The sequence below is a fragment of the Panthera onca genome, chromosome E1 (assembly GCF_046562875.1).
Source record: "Panthera onca isolate mPanOnc1 chromosome E1, mPanOnc1 haplotype 2, whole genome shotgun sequence".
NCBI lineage: Eukaryota > Metazoa > Chordata > Mammalia > Carnivora > Felidae > Panthera > Panthera onca.
This window is the reverse complement of record NC_138352.1, coordinates 24,403,245-24,423,572: the sequence shown is the minus strand read 5'-3', so window position 1 is coordinate 24,423,572 and position 20,328 is coordinate 24,403,245. Positions and strand designations below refer to the sequence as shown.

The 20,328-nt window shown below is 51.5% G+C and overlaps 1 protein-coding gene across 1 annotated transcript in view; it reads right to left on the bottom strand.

Annotated features, from left to right (window-relative positions):
• Window positions 1–494: 494 nt before the first annotated feature.
• LOC132687109 (heparan sulfate glucosamine 3-O-sulfotransferase 3B1) overlaps window positions 495–20,328 on the bottom strand; it is a 39,539-nt gene continuing 19,705 nt past the window's right edge. Inside the window, exon 2 of the mRNA XM_060645006.3 lies at window positions 495–4,591. Coding sequence (XP_060500989.3) covers window positions 3,973–4,591 — 619 coding nt within the window. The 3' untranslated portion in view covers window positions 495–3,972. The remainder of the gene's footprint in view (window positions 4,592–20,328) is intronic.

Below are 20,328 nucleotides of genomic sequence, written 5' to 3'. Positions count from 1 at the left end.
CAGTGAGGATACTCCGTGCACATGGGAAGGGAATGCTACCTCTATCCAGATCACCCAGCCACCAAAGCTCTGCTTCACCGTACCTGCAGCGTGACACAGGTCCCCCCACATGGTGGCTTCCAGGTTGCCACCCTGGCTGGAGCCTGATGCAGTCAGAAACAGCAGCACACAGCGGCCTTGGTGTGCTTGGAGGGCCACGTACGCTCCTCCGGGGGGGGGCTGGGGTCTCCCCGCTGATCTCGTAGCCTTGAGAGTCATTTACAAAGAACCTGCCTCACATATTTGTAGATTAGTTGGATTTTGAAGTCTGCCAATCAACCTACCCTCAGAATGCCGGTGTGTGTGTGTGTGTGTGTGTGTGTGTGTGTGTGCGCGCGCGCACGCGCGCGCTCGCATGTGCACCCACGACCGCGCGCATCTGATTGGTTATTCAACGAACCAGCACAGCCCGCGTCCCCCCGCAACACGCCGTAAGACATAAAAGTACCCACAAGTTGGTAAAATATATTTTATTCGTCCATACAAAGAAATAGTATGAATTACCAGATTTTCATTTTCCTAGAAACCTCTTTTCTCTGTGTAAAATTAATCTGTGTTATACATAGGACAAAATACTTGATTTAGTTTTTTTTGTTTTTTTTTGTTTTTTGTACATATTGGCTATGCTAACATCCAGGTTATAGAAGACACGCCGCCAGAATTTGCACAGTATTTCAGATTCCTGGGCTGAATGAACTCCGTCATAAATTAAGGTTACAAAAGCGAAAAAAAAAAAATCTAACCACACCTTTAAGTTTAAGGGACCATCCTTCTCGAGAATAACAAAAAAAAAAAATGACACGGACATCTGTGTCTGCGTTTGAGACCCACGCGTAAATATCTCTAGTTTATCGGAGCCTTCCGTTTTCCATTCTTACGTAAATAAATATCCTGGCAGATCTGAAACTGTTTCTCCAAAAGTCTAAACTGTCACTCGAAATAACTTCCAAAGAGAATCCTATGAAAAAGATAATTTCTCTTCCTCCATCATCCAAATAAGTATTTCTTAGGCAGCCAATATACCTAAATACCTTTCCAGGTACGACCTACCAAGTTACCAGACTACGATACAAACACCTCCAAGCGAGCACAGATTTCTGGGACAGTAAAAAACCTCCCATTTTATTTTTCTTTATCTTTTTTGCTTTTAATAAGAAGACAAAACCGAGAGGGGCCAAGTACCCCACTGAACAGCAGAGCTTTAAACTGGAAGAAACCCAAAACGTGCTGAGACAAAAGGCCAAAACATGAAATGGGTGTTTGTCTTCTGACAGCTAAAAAAACTTGAGTCGGTGGCCTTGGAGATTGCTAGAACAGGAAGAAACTCAAGGCTGAATTTTATGTGTTTGTGTTGCTTAACTCCTACAGGAGGAAGGCATGGGGGTTCGGGCTCTACAATAACTATCACACGATGAGGTGTAACCTGGGGGCAGATGTCGCGTCTGGATCCGTCAGGAATTACGAGCCATCAGACCTCTATGAAGAGATGCGCAGAAGTTTGATTTATTTGTCTGCTCTAGAAAAACGTGCTCTAGTCCGTCATTGCTAACTAGCGCCATCTGTTTGGATTCAAGGATTTGACCCAGAATAGAATCTTGACTCGCTTCAGGGCTCATGACTCAATGACCCTCCCCTCCTTCTATCTGAAAACTTCCTGTTTCTGTTTTAAGGCAGGGAATAAACAACTTCATCCAAATTGTCCAGCCCGGAGAGACGGCGGGGACCCGAAGGCGGACTGCTTTGTCGCGAGCCCTCCTCCGAACCTTTCTGAAACTCTGCATCACGAGCCCTGTCGGGGCTCGCATTTGGCCAGAGTGTGGCCAGGGCAGGGGTGAGGCGGAGGGGGTGGATACTGGCTTTTACTTGAAACGATACTCTGTTACTGAAAAGCAGCATCCGTGGTTTTATTTCTAGTGAGCTTTCGGACTGGAAAACCACACGACCCATCAGCACCCTTCTGGACCAATCGGCACCCTTCTGCAGACGTCTTGATGCCTAAGCAGCAAGAAGGGAGAAAGACCCACGCCAGGGTTAGGGTGTTCCCCGAAATGCAGGTGCTAAGCTACCTGGGAGAGGCAGTAACAGAGCTTTGAAACAAACAGAACATCTGAGGATCGCACGGAGCCCCCCGGCCCATCGTCCTACACAGACCTCACCCGACCCACGATCGCTTTGCTGCTAAGGGCGAGCTGGGCGCACCCGGGCTGAAACTTGTGGGCAAACACAAACCAGACATCACCTAATGACCAGTGACCTCCTGACCGATTGCTAAAGAGGGACCATCTCTCTCCTTTCATACAAGTTTTCGTACTCTGTCGGGCAAGCTTTCCCGCAACGACACACGAAAGCGACTTCGTGACCATCACGCCCCGACCATTCTGACGAGACGCGTTACCTTCCCGCATGTGTCCCGGCGAAAGCAGAACTCGAATCAAAACCCTCTGATGGCAGAAGCAGTTGCGGTTCGGAAAACAGGACACGGGGAGTATGTTCGTTACGTGACATTGCTATAGGGTTACCCAACTGCCACAGGCTAAGTCCTCAAAAATGATCTCCCACTGCTCGCTCGGCAGAGAGGTACCAGGGGGAGCATTCGGCCATCAGCAGCAACAACGCTGGAAACCTTCTGCCGGGACCTAGCTCAAACAAGGGGACATCTTCACAACTGGCAGGCGTGAGTGTCTCCAGGCAACACGGGGCCAGCTTTCCCAGCCTGTCTTTACAAGAGCCACTCTTCGTTCTTGCAGTCTGGCCGTCGGCTGCAGACTGTGTTGTCAATCTGGGATGAGCCAGGGATTCCGAGGAGGAGAGTTCCAGACATCAAGCGAGGGGGCCAGGGCTCACTTCTGCTGGCCGCCTTTCTGGCGGGGGGGTTGTCTTTTCTCCCCTCGGAGGTTGTCTACTCCCAGTCTACTGGGATGTGCCCAACTGGGGCTGGCTCTGCACCTAGCAGCACCTTGGCGGACTCTGATGGGGTGGGATGCACTTGACCCCTTTGGACCCGTGCGGTGTGTGCCAGGAGATTCTGTTAGCCTAGGGGATTTCTTTGGTGTGTCAAAGCAGAATTGTCTGGCCTGGAGAACGGGGCATGGCGTATGCGTGCAAATCAGAGGTCCTCTTTATTTCTAAAGCAGCATCCCAGCATCACACACACACACACACACACACACGGGGCCTGGGAAGGAGGAACTACCGTCTGCATACGCTTCGAGCTGCTTAATGAACCAGGGACTGGGGCAGAAGAGGACACAGGGCCATCTTTCAAAACCCCACGCCCAAGTAAACGTTTGGACCCTGGCACGAAGGACTCCCCAGAAAGGAGGCGGGCGTCCCCGCAAAGGCAGGGATGTCCCCCACGAGCTGAGCAGACTTGGGGGAAAAGCCTCAGCGCTGTGGTTTGGCGTCCACGTCCTCGGAAATGTCAACACAGGAGCGAGGAAGCTGCCACAGGAGACGTGACCCTCTGGGGCGGGGGGGGGGGGGGGGGGGGGGTGTCGCGTTCCTGCGAGGTGTGCAGGCAGGGACAGAAATGGGAGCCGCACTAGGAGACCCAAGACACAAGGAGACGGCGAGCGAATTCAGCCAGCGATCGGAGGCTGCGTACCCGTAACGACAAAAATCTCAAGTTGTGCTTTTCTTCTTTTTAAATAGAATGGGGGAGGGGGGAGGGGGGGGGACACACGGAAGCACCATCAACTGTGAGGAAAAGAACCGATGAGACGCTTTGGAATGTGAACGGATTGCGAAGCTAAACCCTCTGAAGAGTGTGGCTAGGCAGCTTAGTGAATTAATTGCTTACGAATTAAAAATAAATTATTATAAAATAGATTTCTGTACATTTTACATACATATAATCTCTCTCAACATAGAAGCCAAGTGGGAAAGTCACATCACGCCGGGGCGGTTGGGGGGGGGCGGGGGGGGGGGGTCCCGTCAGTCCCAGCCGAAGTCCTGGCCGGTCATCTGGTAGAACTTCAAGTTGAACGGCCGGTAGAACTCGCGCAGCAGGCGGACCACCTCGCGGTCGATCTCCGGGTGGGTCCTGCCCTTGGTCTTGCCCAGGCAGTGGGGCTTGCTGCTGCCCTCGGCCTTCTTGAGGCAGGGGAAGCCCTTGGTCTTGTTGAAGTAGAAGTGCTTGTCGGTGATGATCCTCTTGAGGCCCAGGAAGTCCTGCACGCGGCCCAGCTCGCCGGCCGGGTCGCTGATGAGCCGCTCCCCGCTCACGAAGAGCATCTGGCCGATGGGGAAGTGGCGCAGCCAGTGCTCCAGGTGCTTGGCGTAGATGCCGATCTGGATGGCGCTCCACGACGTGTCGATGAGGCCCGTCGTGCGGTTCTTGAACGTCAGGCTCTCGAAGGTGGGGATGTCGGGCCGCTTGGACAGCGTCTGCGTGTAGTCCGAGATGGCCCGGGTCACCGGGTCGCGCACCACCACGATGAGCTTGGTGTCCTTGGACATGGCCGAGATGCGCGCGGGCGCCTCGCGGGTCACGAAGTAGCTGGGCGTCTTCTCCATGGTGATCTGCCCGTCCAGGGTCCTCGGCATCAGGTCCCTGGGGAAAAGCAAGCAGAGCAAAGTCGGCTCAGGAGGGGACGCCTCTTTGGCCGCGCGTCTCCGAGACGACACTTTCGATCCCGGCTTCCCCTCTGTTACCGGGAACGGCTGCGGAACCGCGAGAGAGTGCCAACGGCGGGTCGTCCCCGGAAGGCACCTTAACATCCCCACGGGAGCCAGATGCTATCTCCGTGAAGTATGACAGCACCTTCCTCCGAGACAAAAAGAGGAAGGAAGAGAGGGGAGTTTCTCCCGATCCTGTCCTGGGCACCACCCCTGACTCACGGTGCAGGCTACCCAGCTTTCCGGACCGCCCCAAACATCAGGGGTCACAACACAAAGGCCCCTGGCCTCTGGGTATGTACCCTTCCTGACCACAGCACCTGGAGCCCCCAGAGACCGTGCCGTCCGGGAGTCCCCACCAGCCTGTCTTCGTGTGGTCACCAAGCCTGGGCACGGGTGCGGCGGGAACCAGGAGGAAGAGGTCCCCCTGGCCCATCCAGGCCATACCTGCTCCAACGCGGCGACCACGGACAAAAATGCCTTCACGGCAAAAAGCACGCGGCAACCTAAAACCCAGGTGAAATCGGATGGAAATATATAAACGGACGCAAACTTGCCAAGAGGAAATTCCCAAGACCCAGCTCTAGAAGCTTCCAAAAAATACTTTAGATTCCATTAAAAAAAAAAGGGGGGGGGGCTCGTAAGATCTCTATCACAGCCTTAATTTAAATAAAAGTATGCCGACAAAACTGTTAACAACCTATAAGAGATGCAGGCCATGATATTGGCACCAAAAAGCTGCTTTGGGGGCACCGGCGGGGGAGGGGGGCTCCGTGGGCTGAAAATCCGGCTTTGGCTCAGGTCACGATCTCACGGTTCGTGGGTTCGAGCCCCGCGTCGGGCTCTGTGCTGATGTCTCGGAGCCTGGAGCCTGTTTCGGATTCTTCTTTCCCCCTCTCTCTTTGCAACTCTCCCCCTCACGCTGTCTCTCTCTCTCTCTCTCAAAAATAAACATTAAAAAAGAAAAAAAGCTGTTTTGTGGTGGCAGTTAGCTTTGCAAATAACAGTAACCGATGATGGAAGGTTGTGACTTACATGCTCCCTGGCCTGGAGCATTCCACCACGTGACGTGGGAACAGTGGTACTTCGTTCAGCGTGTGTGTAGGAGGTTAGTAAAGCCAGAGCAGTTTAAACAGTTAAGGGACGTGGGCTCAGACATCAGATGGCCTGGGTTCAAATCCCAGCTTTCAGCGTGTATGCTGTGCCACCTTGAGTAACTGTCTTACCTTCTCTGGGCTTCTCTTACTCCTCTGTAAGAATGAAGGTGACAGTACCTACTTCATGGAAGTTGGAAGAGGAGTAAGACCATTAATGATCATAACATGCTCTGAACACACTTAACATATGTAATTAATACATACTAACTACTGTTCCTACGAGAGGATTATTTCCAGTATTTCTCTGTTCAGCCCGCAGTTTACAGCACATGGCGGGACAAAATTGAGCACATGTGTGCACATCAAAAGGAAAGGAGATGTGTTAACTAACTGGAGACTCAGTTTTGGTCCCGGATGCACAATCTTCCATTAGCTATGGGATAGAGATTTCTATGTGGGCCCGGGAACTGTAAAGAAGGCAATTCCCACATCATTTCTGACCAAATATTTACCTCCCAGTAGGACATCCTAAACCTCCAGCTCAAGCCAGCCCTCATCTACTAAGAGCACAGTAATAAGCACTAATAAGCACATTTATGGAAACGACAGAAAGTTCTATCGCACGAGCCAGAAAGGGCCACAGGCTGGGAGAGCTCCTTCTTCAAAAACAAGTTCGGGGGAAGGAGGTCGTCCCCAAGGAAGGCCGCTTCACAGCCCTGGAGCCATCCCTGGCTTGCGCTAAGGCTGGATTGACCCACTTTGCCCATTAACCACTTAGGTGAACGTGGCAGTGTCATGGGGCTAATGGGATGGAGGAAAAAAGAGTCCTGGCTCTCAGTCTGTTCTGCATTTCACTCAAAAGCAGGTGGAGTCTAGGGGCGCCTGGGTGGCTCGGTCGGTTGAGCGACCAACTTTGGCTCAGGTCATGATCTCGTGGTTGGGGAGTTCGAGCCCCGCATCGAGCTCCTTGCCGTCAGTAGAGAGCCTGGAGCCTGCTTCGGATCCTCTGTCCCCCTCTCTCTCTGCCCCTGGTATTAAGTCACTGGCAACCGGACATCTGGACATTCTTTAAGAGTTTAACATCCAGAGTAAAAGTGCCACCATCACGACGGAAAGAAAGCCAACCACCACAGCTCTTCGTATTTTTGAGAGGGGGAGCCTCGAGGGACGGGGCGGGGGAGGGACAGAGGATCTGTAACAGGCTTTGTGCTGTCAGCATAGAGCCCGATGTGGGGCTTGAACCCGTGAACCGTGAGATCACGACCTGAGCTGAAGTCAGCCGCTTAACCGACTGAGCCACCCAGGCACCTCCTCCCACCTCACCGCCGTGTCCTTAAAGAAAGGGTCTGGCAGCAACCGAAATGGCTCACTGGGCCACGGGAGTAAGACACCACAGAACAGAGCTAGAAACCGGGAGAGCCTCACTATCCCCAAGTCCAAAGGCAAAACCTCCTTGGCCACAAAGAAAGATTCCTTGAACGGCGGACAGATTTCCTGAGCTTGACCGCCTGGGGGTCACCCAAGCCATTCTGGCTGCCACCAGCTCCAAGGGATCCCTCTCTCCCCAGAATGGTCTGCAGTCTGCACACATGTGGCAAAGAGCACACAAGGGGCCCCCAGGACTTTCTTTGATCCTGCAAATGACAGCCAGCGGACTCGTGCTATGACAGACTGTTCAGCCCCTGCCCACTGGAGCCTGTGGGCTGCTCCCCCCTTGCTTCGTGGCTGATGGCAGAGATACACAAGTGGGTTCTCCCTCATCTCCGCACATGCCTCCTGAGTCCCTTCCACAGGCTCCCGGGGGGGGGGGGGGGGGGGCGGTCCTCCATGGCGGGCCCTGTGCTCAAGACAGAGCCACCAGCTCCCAGCACAGCCCCGTGGGTTCACTGGGTGGGGAACACGGCTTGAGGACTGTGTGGGAAAATCCCTGGCACCGAACCTTCCGGCAGCTTCCAGGCAAGTCCCCTTCCCCCCCCCACCCCCATCCCCAGGTCTGGAACGAAGCCTTTTCCATTCTCTTCCTGGGGCTCCCTCCTTCCCCCCTCCCTTCCCCGGCCAGGCTTCCCGTCCAGGTACCCAAAACCTCTCTGGGCACAAGTGGTACCAAGAAGAAACGAGGAGACGACGACATGGCCAAGGGCAAGCCCCTCCCCCGCGCGTGGGCCCTGCGTGCCCCTCCCAGTGGCCCCAGCAGGACAAGCCGGCCTCAGGCCAGGGGGGAGGTTTGCAGCTTAATTGAGCAGCTCGTTATGCAAGCCAGTTTCTCAAACTGATCATCACAGCTAATAATTATATAGTGCCTGTGACTCCCGTGCATTATCTGATTTAATCCTCACGACACGCCTCTGGGGGGGGGGGGGGGGGTCCTGCGATTCCCAGTTCACCAATGAAGAAACACGCCGAAGGAGAGAGGGTGGCTCCCTTGGACACAGGTCACCGACCTACAGGTGGGCGGTGGGGGCCCAGTCACCCCTCCAAGGCTCCTTCCCCTTCCCAACCTCCTGTTTCTTCTTAATCTGATGAGGAGCACACAGGGCCACACACACGTCCCCTCTCTTTAAATAGATACCTGCCTCCCCTCCCCCCCCCCCCAAAATTAGGATCTTAATAAGAGGTATTTCAGTGCTAGAATCAGATGGCTGTGATCCTAACTGTTCAAATAGGAGTCAGAGTTCAAAATAATAGACGTTTTAGGCCCACAATCTCCGGTGGTCAGCTGAGCCTGGAAATATTAGCGATTGTGGGAACAGATCTCCCCCTCCGGTGCCCGCCCCAGCCCCCTCTTCCACACGCGGCATGTGTCACCATCGGGCACTTGTGAAGCCCACAGGGCTGGACGGTGTCTTTGCTGCAAGTCCAAGGAAGACACGCTCACACGCACAAGAAATGCCCTTAGCACAAGCCTAAGGGATCCTGACCAGGCAGATCCCCCAGGTCAGAGAGCAGAAAGGACCCCACTTCTTCAACGAACCCTCAGATGCCAAGGCAGTCGTGTCACTGCCATCAAAACCCAGCAATGACCAGCACAGTGATCTTCTGGGAATATCAGTGACCCACCCCCCCCAAGAGCTGGGCCACAGAGCAGGATACCGGAGGCCCCAGGCGGACTGGCTCTAATATGTTCCTCTAAAAGCAGACAATTAAAAACAAACCTTCAGGCCCAAAGGCGTAGGAAACTCGAATGAACCAGAGTTCTAAAAAGCCTGACAACAGTGATGTTCTCCAGCAGCCAATGTGGCCCTAATTTTCCTGCCCTGCGTCTCTTTCTCTCTCCTCGGGTGACGCCCCTGCTCCCGTGGTCCAGCAACAAAACTTACTGTTTGAACTGGCAAATTACACAACAATAAAAAGGACGATTATTCAAATGGGTGTAACCTTCTCCGCACAGCCTGGCAGATGCCGGAGACATTTATGCAAAGCAGAGGGAAGCGAATGCCCTCCAGGGCGGGGAGACAAAGCTGTGAGCCACAGTCGGTCGGGGAGGGCCAGTCTCCCACTCAGACCTAAGAGACGGGGGAAGAGACCAGGGAACATTTGGCCTGCCCCTTTCTCCTCCCCCTGCCGGGATGACAAGGGCCTCCCTCGGTTGCAGAAATACCCCCACGTTGTCCGAACTCCAAAGATTTTTTTTTCTTTTTCAACATTTCTTCCAGGGGTTAAGCGGCCGACTTGGGCTCAGGTCAAAGCCTGGATCCTGCTTCAGATTCTGTCTCTCTCTCTCTCTCAAAAATAAATAAACATTAAAAAAACTAAAAATAAAAATGTCTTTTAAACTTACGTATAGTAACTCATCACCCTTGGTGTCCAGCTCTATGCATCAGAAAATGCTCAATGGGGACTTAGGTATTTTGACCTCACGGGTATAACCGTTGACTTAAAAGACAAAAAAACCAACTCGTCTCCAGGAAGGCCTCTCTTCTGGTTCTAGTTCCGCTCCTAACTGGCATGACCCCCTGGCCGCATCCCTGACATGTTGGGCCTCAGCTCCCGATCTGTAAAGTTAGTTAAGACCAGGAGGCTGCCAGGCTCGGGATATTCCGACAAAGGGTGACCCTCCTGGGGCACAAGCCAAGAACCTGTTCTGCTACATTTACTTTAGCTTTTCCTTGAAGAAGCCGGAGCCCAGCCTCTGAGAATTCGGAACACAAAAGCAAGAACAGAACAATCTTCACGAAACAGAAGAATCGAGGTTTCTAGAAAGGTTATGCCCCCCACGCCTAAAATAAAATAAAATAGAATAAAATAAAATAAAATAAAATAAAATAAAATAAAATAAACCAAACCACCTCCTTCCTCATACCTGCACAGTCCCAAATCTCTCTAGGACCTAAGGATGTCCCCTTCAAAAGGCAAGTCGGGGTTCCTGGGTGGCGCAATCGGTTAAGCGTCCGACTTCGGCTCAGGTCACGATCTCACGGTCCGGTCCGTGAGTTCGAGCCCCGCATGGGGCTCTGTGCCGACAGCTCAGAGCCTGGAGCCTGCTTCGGATTCTGTGTCTCCCCCTCTCTCTGCCCCTCCCCCCAGCTCACACCCGGTCTCTCTCTGTCAAAAATAAATAAAATAAACGTTAAAAAAAAAAAAGGTGAGACAAGTAGAATGTCACCTGATAAACCCACACATACCAGCAGCTCCGCGCAAAGACAGGGGGATCTGCAGAGATTAGGGGGAGAGGCGACACGAACAGACGGTGAGGGGCACAGGGGATTTTTAGGGCAGGGGAAACTGTCTGCCCAAGCCCATGGGATGTACGCACCGAGAATGAACCCTACCGAAAACTGGAACTCGGGAGACTATGACGTGTGCAGGCAGGTTCATCAGTTGTAACAAATGTCCCTCTCGGGTGGACGATGTAGATGGTGGGGGATGGTCCCATGTGTGTGTGGGGGGGGGGGGGTAGTGTCTAAGGGAAATCTCGGCACCTTCCCCGCCTTCCCATCAATTTTGCCACGAACCCGAAACTGGTCTCAAAAGATAGATGAAATTTACTTGAAGCCGCAACACGAACCCCAAAGGACCCGGAGGATCTCATCGGGCTTCAGCTTCTTTTCTGTGAGCTGTGGTTTCCTCCTTGGGGAATTCATGGGGTCTCACGCCCTCCCACCCCTAAGCCTAGGCCACCACCCTATGGGGACTTCTCGCCTTCTCGCCACAGTCCAGTCTGTCTACACTCACTCTCCCTCTGAGCTGAGGGCTCTTCCTGGGACGCAGGGAGCCCAGCTGCGTGGCCCGGTCCACTCTGGCCCCTCCACCGCCACCCCCTTGCCCCAACCACCCAGGATAAAAAGGAAAACCGAGATTCTTAAGACATACGAGACAAGGTCTGAGAAACATGTCAAGCTTTCTGCCTTGAAAATATATGCAACCCCCCCCCCCACACACACACACAAAAAGTCTTTATTTTATGGAAGGACACCTAGATCACTAGGAATGGGACTGCTCTGTTCCCTCATCTTGCAGAGTTGGGGCTGTCCAAGCCCCTCTACTCCCCAGGGGAGGGAGGGAAGGAGCCAGAGCCGGCTGGGGGCTTTACTTCAGGCTCAGTGCTAGCTAAATGCCTCAGTATCCCCACTGCGGAGAGGCCAACTTGACAGGACAGGAGGGGGGAGGGGGGGCGGCAAGCTCAAAGCTGGAAGACAAGTCGCTGGCAGGTTGTGGGGAGGGGGGTGTCTCCCCCAGGTTTCTTGGGCACTTGGTACCTTAGGCCACATTAAAGCATTTCCAGAGGGAAGGGAAAGAGGAGGTCCCTGGGTCATTATGGTCCTGGTCGCTGGACTTTGGTAACAAGTGTGGGCTAATCTTGTACCTTCTCTGGGGGCCTCTCTTACCAACCCTAATTATCCGGCACCCCCTAAAAAAACTACCCCCGCCCCCCGTGTCTTTCCATCTCGTCACCTTGTAAGTTATAGTGCACCTCCAGGGTCAAACACACAGAAGCTGCAGCCTATCAGCCTCCCCTTTCCTCTCCTACAGAAAGCCCAGGAACCCGTGGACAGGGAAGAAACTTCTAGAAACCCTGACTGTGGACAACGCTGGAGAGGCCTTAACTCCCAACAGTGGGTCTTAACTCTGGGTAAGTTTCTTCTTTAAAGCTGCTTTCTAACCGCCCCCCCCCCCCCAAACCCCGAGGGAGGCCGGAGGAAGGGTGGGCGGGAGATGCGTATCAGCTCTGGCCCCTCCTTATCTGGAACCTTCTTCCTTTCCTAGGGAGCCTCAAAGCCCACCCGTTCAAAGAGCCACATCTCCATAAATAATTATCTCCATTTGGGGGAGATGTTTGCATATCAAAGAACTCCTTTGGGAGGGTTTTAAAAATAATTTAAAATGAAACTGTAAATAGTCTGCTGTTCTCGGGGTCTCCCGGGTCCCCAGGCTGGATTGCTAGGGCTGCCGGAAGTGATGTCATGACTCATTACAAAGTTTACTGGGGCCTTTTCCCCCTTCCTTTTATTTTTATAATTTTTTTTTAAGGTAATGGGTAGAAAAGAAGAAAAGTAACAAAAGGCTGGACTCCCCCAGGCCTCCTCCTCCTGCAACCCTCCCCTCTCCTTTCTCCACCCCCAGCCCCCAACCCCCACTGCAAGGATTTGGCCTCCATTGTCCTAGAATTTCAATACTGCTCAGAAAATGAAAAGCCCCTGAATGCCATAAGGGGGTGGGGCGCAAAAGAGCATCTCGCTCCTTTGGGTCAACTCAAGATGCCTTTCTTTTTGGCAGAATCCTCTGTTATAGACGCTGCTTCACAAAGGCCTGAGTTCCTGTTCCTGGAAGGGGTGGGGGGGGGGGTAAGTGGTCGGGGGGAGGGAGAGAGGGTTTCAATTAGAAGCTAATAGGCTTTTGTGATGAGCTCTCTGGGGCACTGCTCCTGCGTTTATTGGACCTGACTGTGTGCCGGGACCAATCCTGTGCAACCAGAGTAATGTGTCCCATTTCCCGGAAACAAACACACACACACACACACACACACACACACGCACATGCACGCACTTTTTTTTTTTTTTTTTTTTGATCATTAGAAAGAAAAAGAGTTTTCAGGGAAGCGGACTTTTTAAGAAAGTTAATCCAGCCCTGCTGGTGGGGAGGAGAGGGACAGGGCAGAGGACCAAGCGTGGAGGAGGGGAGGGGGGCACCTGACCCCAAGTGAGCAAAGCCCGAGGTGACGCGGTCCTGCTCCTGCTTTGCAAGGCTTCCTGGGCCGAGACGGGGCCAGGGGCCAGGGGCCAGGCGGTGGTCTCTGATCAGCGCTGGCTTGGGGGTCTGGCACAGGCTCCTGGGGCAGGGAAGCCTCAGCACTGTGGAGGGAGGGGGAAGGGGGGTTGGGGGGGAGCTTGCCTGGCAGCACAGGGCCTGCCTCGTGTGTGTCACAGGCTCCTGTAAATCGCTCCCTGCCTCATCCCGAGACAACCTGCCTTCCCTGTGCCCTTGGTAACTCGGTGCAAATGTTTGTAAACAGGCCCCCGCCCAAGAGCTGCAGAAAACACTCAGCACTAGCTGTGGACACAGAGCGAAGGGCAAGCACTACCCCTTACCGGGGAAGCTGGGGGAGGGAACACACAAGGCAGGGGGGCAGGGGGAGGGGGCTTTCTAACACTGTTAAAAAAAAAAAAAAAAAGCAGAGGCTACAGAGCTCACGAGGCTGTGCGTTCTGGCTCCCGCTTTGGACAGGAAGGCACTCAAAGCTTTGGGCTCCGTTTCCCTCTATATGCAAGTTAATGGGTTGGTCTAAAAGGATGTTCTTGGGCTCTCAGAATCTGAAAAATGACGCTGATCATCTCCATCTCTCCCCACCGCACCCCTCCTCCATCTCCTGTTCAGCCAGCAGTGGTCTGACCCAAGCTGGCAGGGGTGAAGTCAAACCCGGATGGAGAGATCTGTTTCTTTGACATGCATTAACTACATCTCAGGGGCACCGGTATAGGCCAACACCTTGGGGTGGAATTCAGACAGAGGCCAATGTTCAATGGGCCCTGAATCTATGCACCCGCTTATTAAATAGCCTGGTGCCTGGTGGGGTGGAAAGAAAAGCAGGGTTCAGGGTCAGGCTGTGTGGCCTCCGGCAAAGTGCCTAACATCTCGGAGTTGCCTTTCCTCATCTGTAAAAGGGAAAGATTTGTCCTGCCTAGTTTACAAGAAAATAATAATAATAATAATAATAATAATAATAATAATAAAATTGGATGTTATTTGCAAGTGAATAAAAGCTCTTAAAGCAGCAAGACCCTACCCAAAGGTAAGGTGGAATGAACCCCACTCGTATCTCTTTATTATCTCCTCTGGCATGTGGCTGTATCCTAGGGGTATTTCTGCGGAAATACTGCTAAGGAAAAAGAAAACACTAAACTGGCTCTCAAATTCAAAGGCTCATGAAAAACCAAGTATCTGAAGAAGTCTCAGCTTCCCTTAATTCTCCACTTGTGCTATGAAAGAGCTCATGATTGGACCTTCTCTCCTAGTCCCCTGGTAGGACATCAGAGACAAAGGAATATTGAGTGCCCATTCTTGGGTTGACTTCAATGAATGAGTGTGGTGATCCAAGCCACAGAAGAATGGAAAATGAGGCAGCCTTTAATAGAATAGAAACACAACCTACTTGGGAAGATTCTTTCCTTTTTTTTTTTTTAACATGGCAGAGAATGTTTATAAGGATCAAACCAGCCACAGTTGGGGGGGTCCATCTGAGGCTGAAGGAAAGAAATAGCCCAACTGGCTGAAACCAGACCCACCTAGTGAAGACTTGATAGCATCAGTTACCTTCCTGCCTCCCGGCTGTGCGGCCAGTAGGAGTTCGGGACCAGAGAAATCCCAGTCAACTCTAGACTGAAGTCCAAGATAAGGGCTCCATCCTTCCCCTCGACTCAACAAACAGGACCCCGTTTTATGGTTATCAACTGAAAACCGTTTAAAGTAAATTAGGCCAATAAAAATCCCGAGATGTAAGTTTAAAGTCAAGCTAAAGTAAAAGGAAATGACTACAAATAAACGTCCCTTATCACAGGCTTTAAATAGCTCAAGAACGTTTTAGAGAAGAAAAGAAGTACTTTCTACCCAGAGAGAATATCCAAGGGAGAGGATAAACTTCAGAGGAAACTGCTGACGAAAGAAAAAATTGCTGGTTGTTATCTCACACTCCTTACCGTCATCAGTTGGGCTTGACCAAGTCCTTGAAACTGACACACAGGGGTCTCAAGAAAATGAGTGGCACCACATTGCCGATGGAAACCCCAGAGACACTCACCAAAGTCCCCCAACTCCCCACCCCGCAACCCTTTTGGAATTCTCAGCTTCAAAAGTATGGAAGTTCACCAGAGTCCGTTTTCAGCAGAAGAAAAGTCCAACTTCCCCAATTCCCATCCATTCTTCGTCATGGTCCGCCATTTTTTTTTAATAGAGAAAAGCAATAAATTTGGAACAGATTGCAGAGTCCAACTTGACTGTGGATTTCATGTCCGAGGAAGGACAGGAGGGATGGAACGTGTTGGGAGGCTGATGCTACGCTCCAGGGAGTGTGTGTCCCATGGTGATTTTTTTACATTCAATGAGAAGTTTTTGGTGGATGAGCCTGCCTGCCTGGTGAGTCTTATTAACATTTCCAGCAGTTCTGTGCTTTTAGACACAGCGTTTTCTCCCCACCGACACCGCAAGTCCCCCAAGGCAACAAAACTTTAAGCACCAAAGAGATCAAATAACTAAATGGTGAGTGAGAGAGGCTGCTAAGAGTTACAAGTCAGATTAGCCTTTTACCCTCCATCAGTCTGAGCGGAACACTAACCCTGTAACTATTTTTAAGCTTAATGACTATTTCTAAGAACAAAACGTTTGGTACAATCTTACTGCCCTCCATGTTTTGTTTGTATCTGTTTGGATTGTGAATGTTAAGGATTTTTTTTTTAAGTTTATTTACTTATTTTGAGAGAGAGAGAAAGTGGAGCAGGGGCAGAGAGAAGGGGAGAGAATAAGAGAATGGAAATCCCACGTAGGGTCCGTGCTGTCAGCGCAAAGCCCAACATGGGGCTCGAACCCATGAACTCTGAAACCATGACCTGAGTCAAAGCCAGATACTTAACCCACTGAGCCACCCAGGTGCCCCAAGGACCTTTATCTTCAAAAGACACACCGAACAGCAAAAAAAATGGATGTGCTTGATGTGCAAATAATGTGCTTGATGAACAAGTAAATGAATGAATGAATGTAAATGAGCCAGCAATGCTTGAGGCTAAATGACTGAAGCCATTTGCAGATATCCAAAGAGAAGAGGGCACAACCTGGAATGAGAAGTTACTGTTTGGGGCCAGGTTGGAAAACGGTGATGATCTCAGAGGCGCCTGGGTGGCTCAGTTGGTTAAGCGTCTGAACTTCAGCTCAGATCATCTCCCGGTTCACGAGTTGGAGCCCTGGTCGGGCTCCGTGCTGACAGCTCGGAGCCTGGAGCCTGCTTCGGATTCTGTCTGTCTCTCTCTCTCTGCATCTCCCTAGCTTGTACTTTCTCTTTCTCTCTCAAGAATAAACATTAAAAAAAAAGAAGAAGGAAAATAGTGATGATCTCCTATCCCGACGCCCAAAGAAATGGACTGTGCCTTATTTTCACTGTGGCAACAATAAGTGGGCTGTTTTCTTTTAATTTTTTAACAATGCTTATTTATTTTTGGGAGACAGAGTATGAGTGGGGAGGGACAGAGAGAGAGAGAGAGAGAAAAGGAGACACAGAATCCAAAGCAAGCTCTGGCACAGAGCCCCACTCGGGGCTCGAACTTGTGAACCGTGAGATCATGACCTGAGCCGAAGTTGGATGCTCAACAGGCTGAGCCACCCAGGCGCCCCAGTGGGCTGGCTGTTTGATGAATGAAGTAGGTAAGTGGGTAAATGGACAAATGCTAGACGGAAGCTGGATTTGATCTAAGGCGGTGAGAAGCCACATCAGATGGAGCAGGGGAGTGGCACAGAGATATATTTGGAGTGTGGCCCATGGTGCTTCCCAGCAACACATATTGAACAGATCTGGGCTCCGGGAGTCCTACTGGAGACTGATACAAGGAGACGTCAAGAGCGGCACCTGGGTGGCTCAGTCAGTTACGCATCTGACTCCCGATTTCAGCTCAGGTTGTGATCTCATGGTTCATGAGTTCGAGCCCCGCGTTGGGCTCTGCACTGAGAGCTGGGATCCTGCTTGGGATTCTCGGTCTCTTCCTCTCTCGCTTTCTCCCCAAAATAAATAAACATTAAAAAAAAAAATGAAGAAATTTAGAAGGAACAAAAAAAGACTGCCAACGGGGGGGGGGGGGGGTGTCTTCCTTCCAGTTAGCTGACTCTAGGCTTTTACTGCCTTTGAAATATTCTGCAACTCTAGGAATTCTAAATTAACAACACAGCGATGCAATATAGCTCTTGACCACAGGCATGCGGAGAAACGCTTTCTGGGGGAGGCTCTGTGGATTTCCTTCTCCACTTCCCACCGCTTGGGGAAAAAAGTCCGATTCCCACCCTCTTTCTAAAGTCACAGCAACGTTTCTTTACTCCAAGTGAATTTATGTTCTTTTGACGTCTTCTCAGAACCACAGGTAACACCTGTCTGGTTCTCTCATTAATCGTGAGTGAAATAAAGGGCGTCTGGGTGGCTCAGTCGGTTAAGCATCCGACTCTCGGTTTCAGCTCAGGTCAGGGTCTCTCTCACGGTTCGGGAGTTCGGGCCCTGCATCTGGCTCTGTGTGCTGACAGTGCAGAGCCCTCCTTGGGATTCTCTCCCCCCACCCCCCTCCGGCCCTCCCCTGCTGTACTTTTTCCTCTCTTTCTCAAAAAAAATAAAATAAAAAGAAATCACCTTAAGTATGTTTTCAATAAGGGAGTTGCAAGATAAATGAGATTCTGTGCGTCTGAATAAGGGGCAGTGGAAATGAAAAAGAGTAGCTAATTCAAAGCCATTTTGTAGGAAGGAAAAGAGAAAAGCTAGCAACACAGGACAGAGATGGGAAAAGACGTAGCAGCAAGGATCGCCTGCAGTTTTTTTTTTTTAAATGTTTTTATTTATTTTTGAGAGAGAGAGAGAGAGAGCACACAAGCATGAGTGGGCGAGGGGCAGAGAGAGAGAGAGAGAGAGAGAGAGAGAGAGAGAGAGAGACACAGAATCGAAAGCAGGTTCCAGGCTCTGAGCCATCAGCACAGAGCCCGACGTGGGGCTCAAACTCAGGAATCACGAGATCATGACCTGAGCCACAGTCGGACGCTCAACCGACTGAGCTACCAGGGCGCCCCCAGATCATCTGCAGTTTTTAAAGCAAGGTTGGGGGGGGGTGCGCATGGCACTAATGGGCTCTGAATTCACGGGCATTAAGTTGTAGCTTCCCACAGAGTGATGGGGGTGGGGGGGGAGGAGTCAGCAGCAAAATGTAGGTTCTCACCCAAGAAGTGTTTTAAACAAACAAGGATTTAAGTTTTTGTGTCCATATGTATGTGTGTGTGTGTATATATATGAAAACAGAAACTGAGAGAACGCAGATAACTATACCCCCAAATTTTGGCTAGAATTCTGGCCCGGAAAGGCCAATTCTGGGCAGGTGGGTCAGCCTGGGGTGGGCGGGCAGTCTCTCTGGGAGGCGAGCCAGAGGCAGGGTGCCGAGAGTGGGCCGCCTCTCCCTGAGAGGCTCAGTGGTGTTCTCCATTCACGGACAAAACCAAATAAAGGCCTTTAAGCTGCTACTTTTCCAAATGAGTCCACTTCCAAATCCCAGGGGCTGGGAACACAGGGCACTTAAGCCCCTGAGCAAACACCACCTAAAGGAGAGAACAAGAGACGTGTGGCCCTCTGCTGCCCCATTAGCACGTTTGGGAAATTAGTGTAGCTCCAACCCCTCCAAAGGGCAGTTCCCCTGCTTTCCCCTCCCCCCCCCACCCCTCACCCCTGTGCTCGCTAAATGCGCATTGATTCATTTATCATTCGGAGGCAGGTGCCACTACTGGGTAACAAGTTGAGACTCGGAATCATCTGAGTGTAGAAAGACGCTCCCTAAAGCCGGGGCCCCACCCATCGGTCTCCACGAATCTGGACTCTTTAGGAGACAAATATAGTATCCGTCAGAGGAAGGACTCCCTTTCCCGGGGTGGGAGACCCCTCAGCTCTTATTCAGAAGGCAACAGAAATATCCCAACACAATGGTGATGACCCCCCCCCCGCCCCGTCCAACCCTGACAGCAATGTCCCAGCCACCAGTCTGCTGCTTTACCGTCGCAAGTCCAACTGGGATGGCTGGTGTATTAGGTCAGTGGCCAGAGCCCAGGGGACACTCATTCTCCGTCCACGTAATATCGTCAGCATCACGCTTAGGCCCTGTGAGCTTTGCTCACCACCCCCCTAAGGTTTTGCCTACAAATGGGACACACCTCCGTATTTTAGCAGGGATCCCCATGATGGGCTGGCTTAATGATGGGTCTACGCGTGGCCTTGGGAAGCCACAAAGACACTGATCACTGTAATACTCAAAGTTCAGGCAACAGAAAAATGACTGGGGGCGCCTGGGTGGCTCAGTCGGTTAAGTGTCCGACTTCGGCCCAGGTCACGATCTCATGGGTCACAAGTTTGAGCCCCGTGTCAGGCTCTGTGCTGACAGCTCAGAGCCTGGGGCCTGCTTTGGATTCTGGGTCTCCCTCTCTCTCTCTCTCTCTCTCTCTGCCCCTCCCTTGCTTGCGCTTGGTCTCTTTTTCTCTCTCTCTCTCAAAAATAAATACATGTTAAAAAAAGAATGAAACAAAGAAAAATGACTGCCTCTGGTAAAGAATACACGAGCTTCCTTTTTGTCAGAAGATGGGTCTCTCGTCGTCGACCATGAGGAGGTCAATTCTGAGACCGACTCCGCACTTTACTCACCAGAAAGGAATGTGTCTCCAGGATCTGGTTGCCTCTCCAACACCAACCTTCTCAGAGGCCATCTTTGAAATGGGCAGGGTGTGCCATCTTTGAAATGGGCAGACTAAGGCTGGGGGCGGTTAAATGGGGCCACCCCAAATCAAACACGGGGCAATGGCAGAGCCTGGCCTCGGACATCAGAATGTTTAGCTCCGGATCTCACTGTCCATCCCAGTTCTCAACACTTCTAAGGGCCCCCAGGATTAAAAGGCTCCAACATAGCAGTCATCCACTGACCCACCGACCCATCTGGTATCACCCATCCGCTTCCTAAAAGGTTTCCACCTTCTCTCCTTTTCTGATGATAAGAAATAAAAAGGCTTGGTTTTAAGTTAATTTGGGGAATTACATGGGGCATAAATTATAATGAAATAAACCTACTTGCATTCAATAAATGTGTGTGTGCGCACACGCTCGCAGAGAGATTAACTTAGAAACTAGGAGCTAAACCTCTTACTGGTTCCCTGCACTCGTGCTCTTATGCTTTTTATTCGAGTTCATTTCTCAACTCAACCCTACTGAAACAAATGATCACACAAACGAAAATAATCAGATTAGCTTCTCCCAAGCATGGCCCTAATTCCTCTGTCACTGTTCCCGGCGTGCACTCAAGCCTTTAATTTCTTCAGCGGTGTCGGCGTTCTGCAGGAGGAAAGCCCTCGCCCCAGATCCTAGGACCCGTGT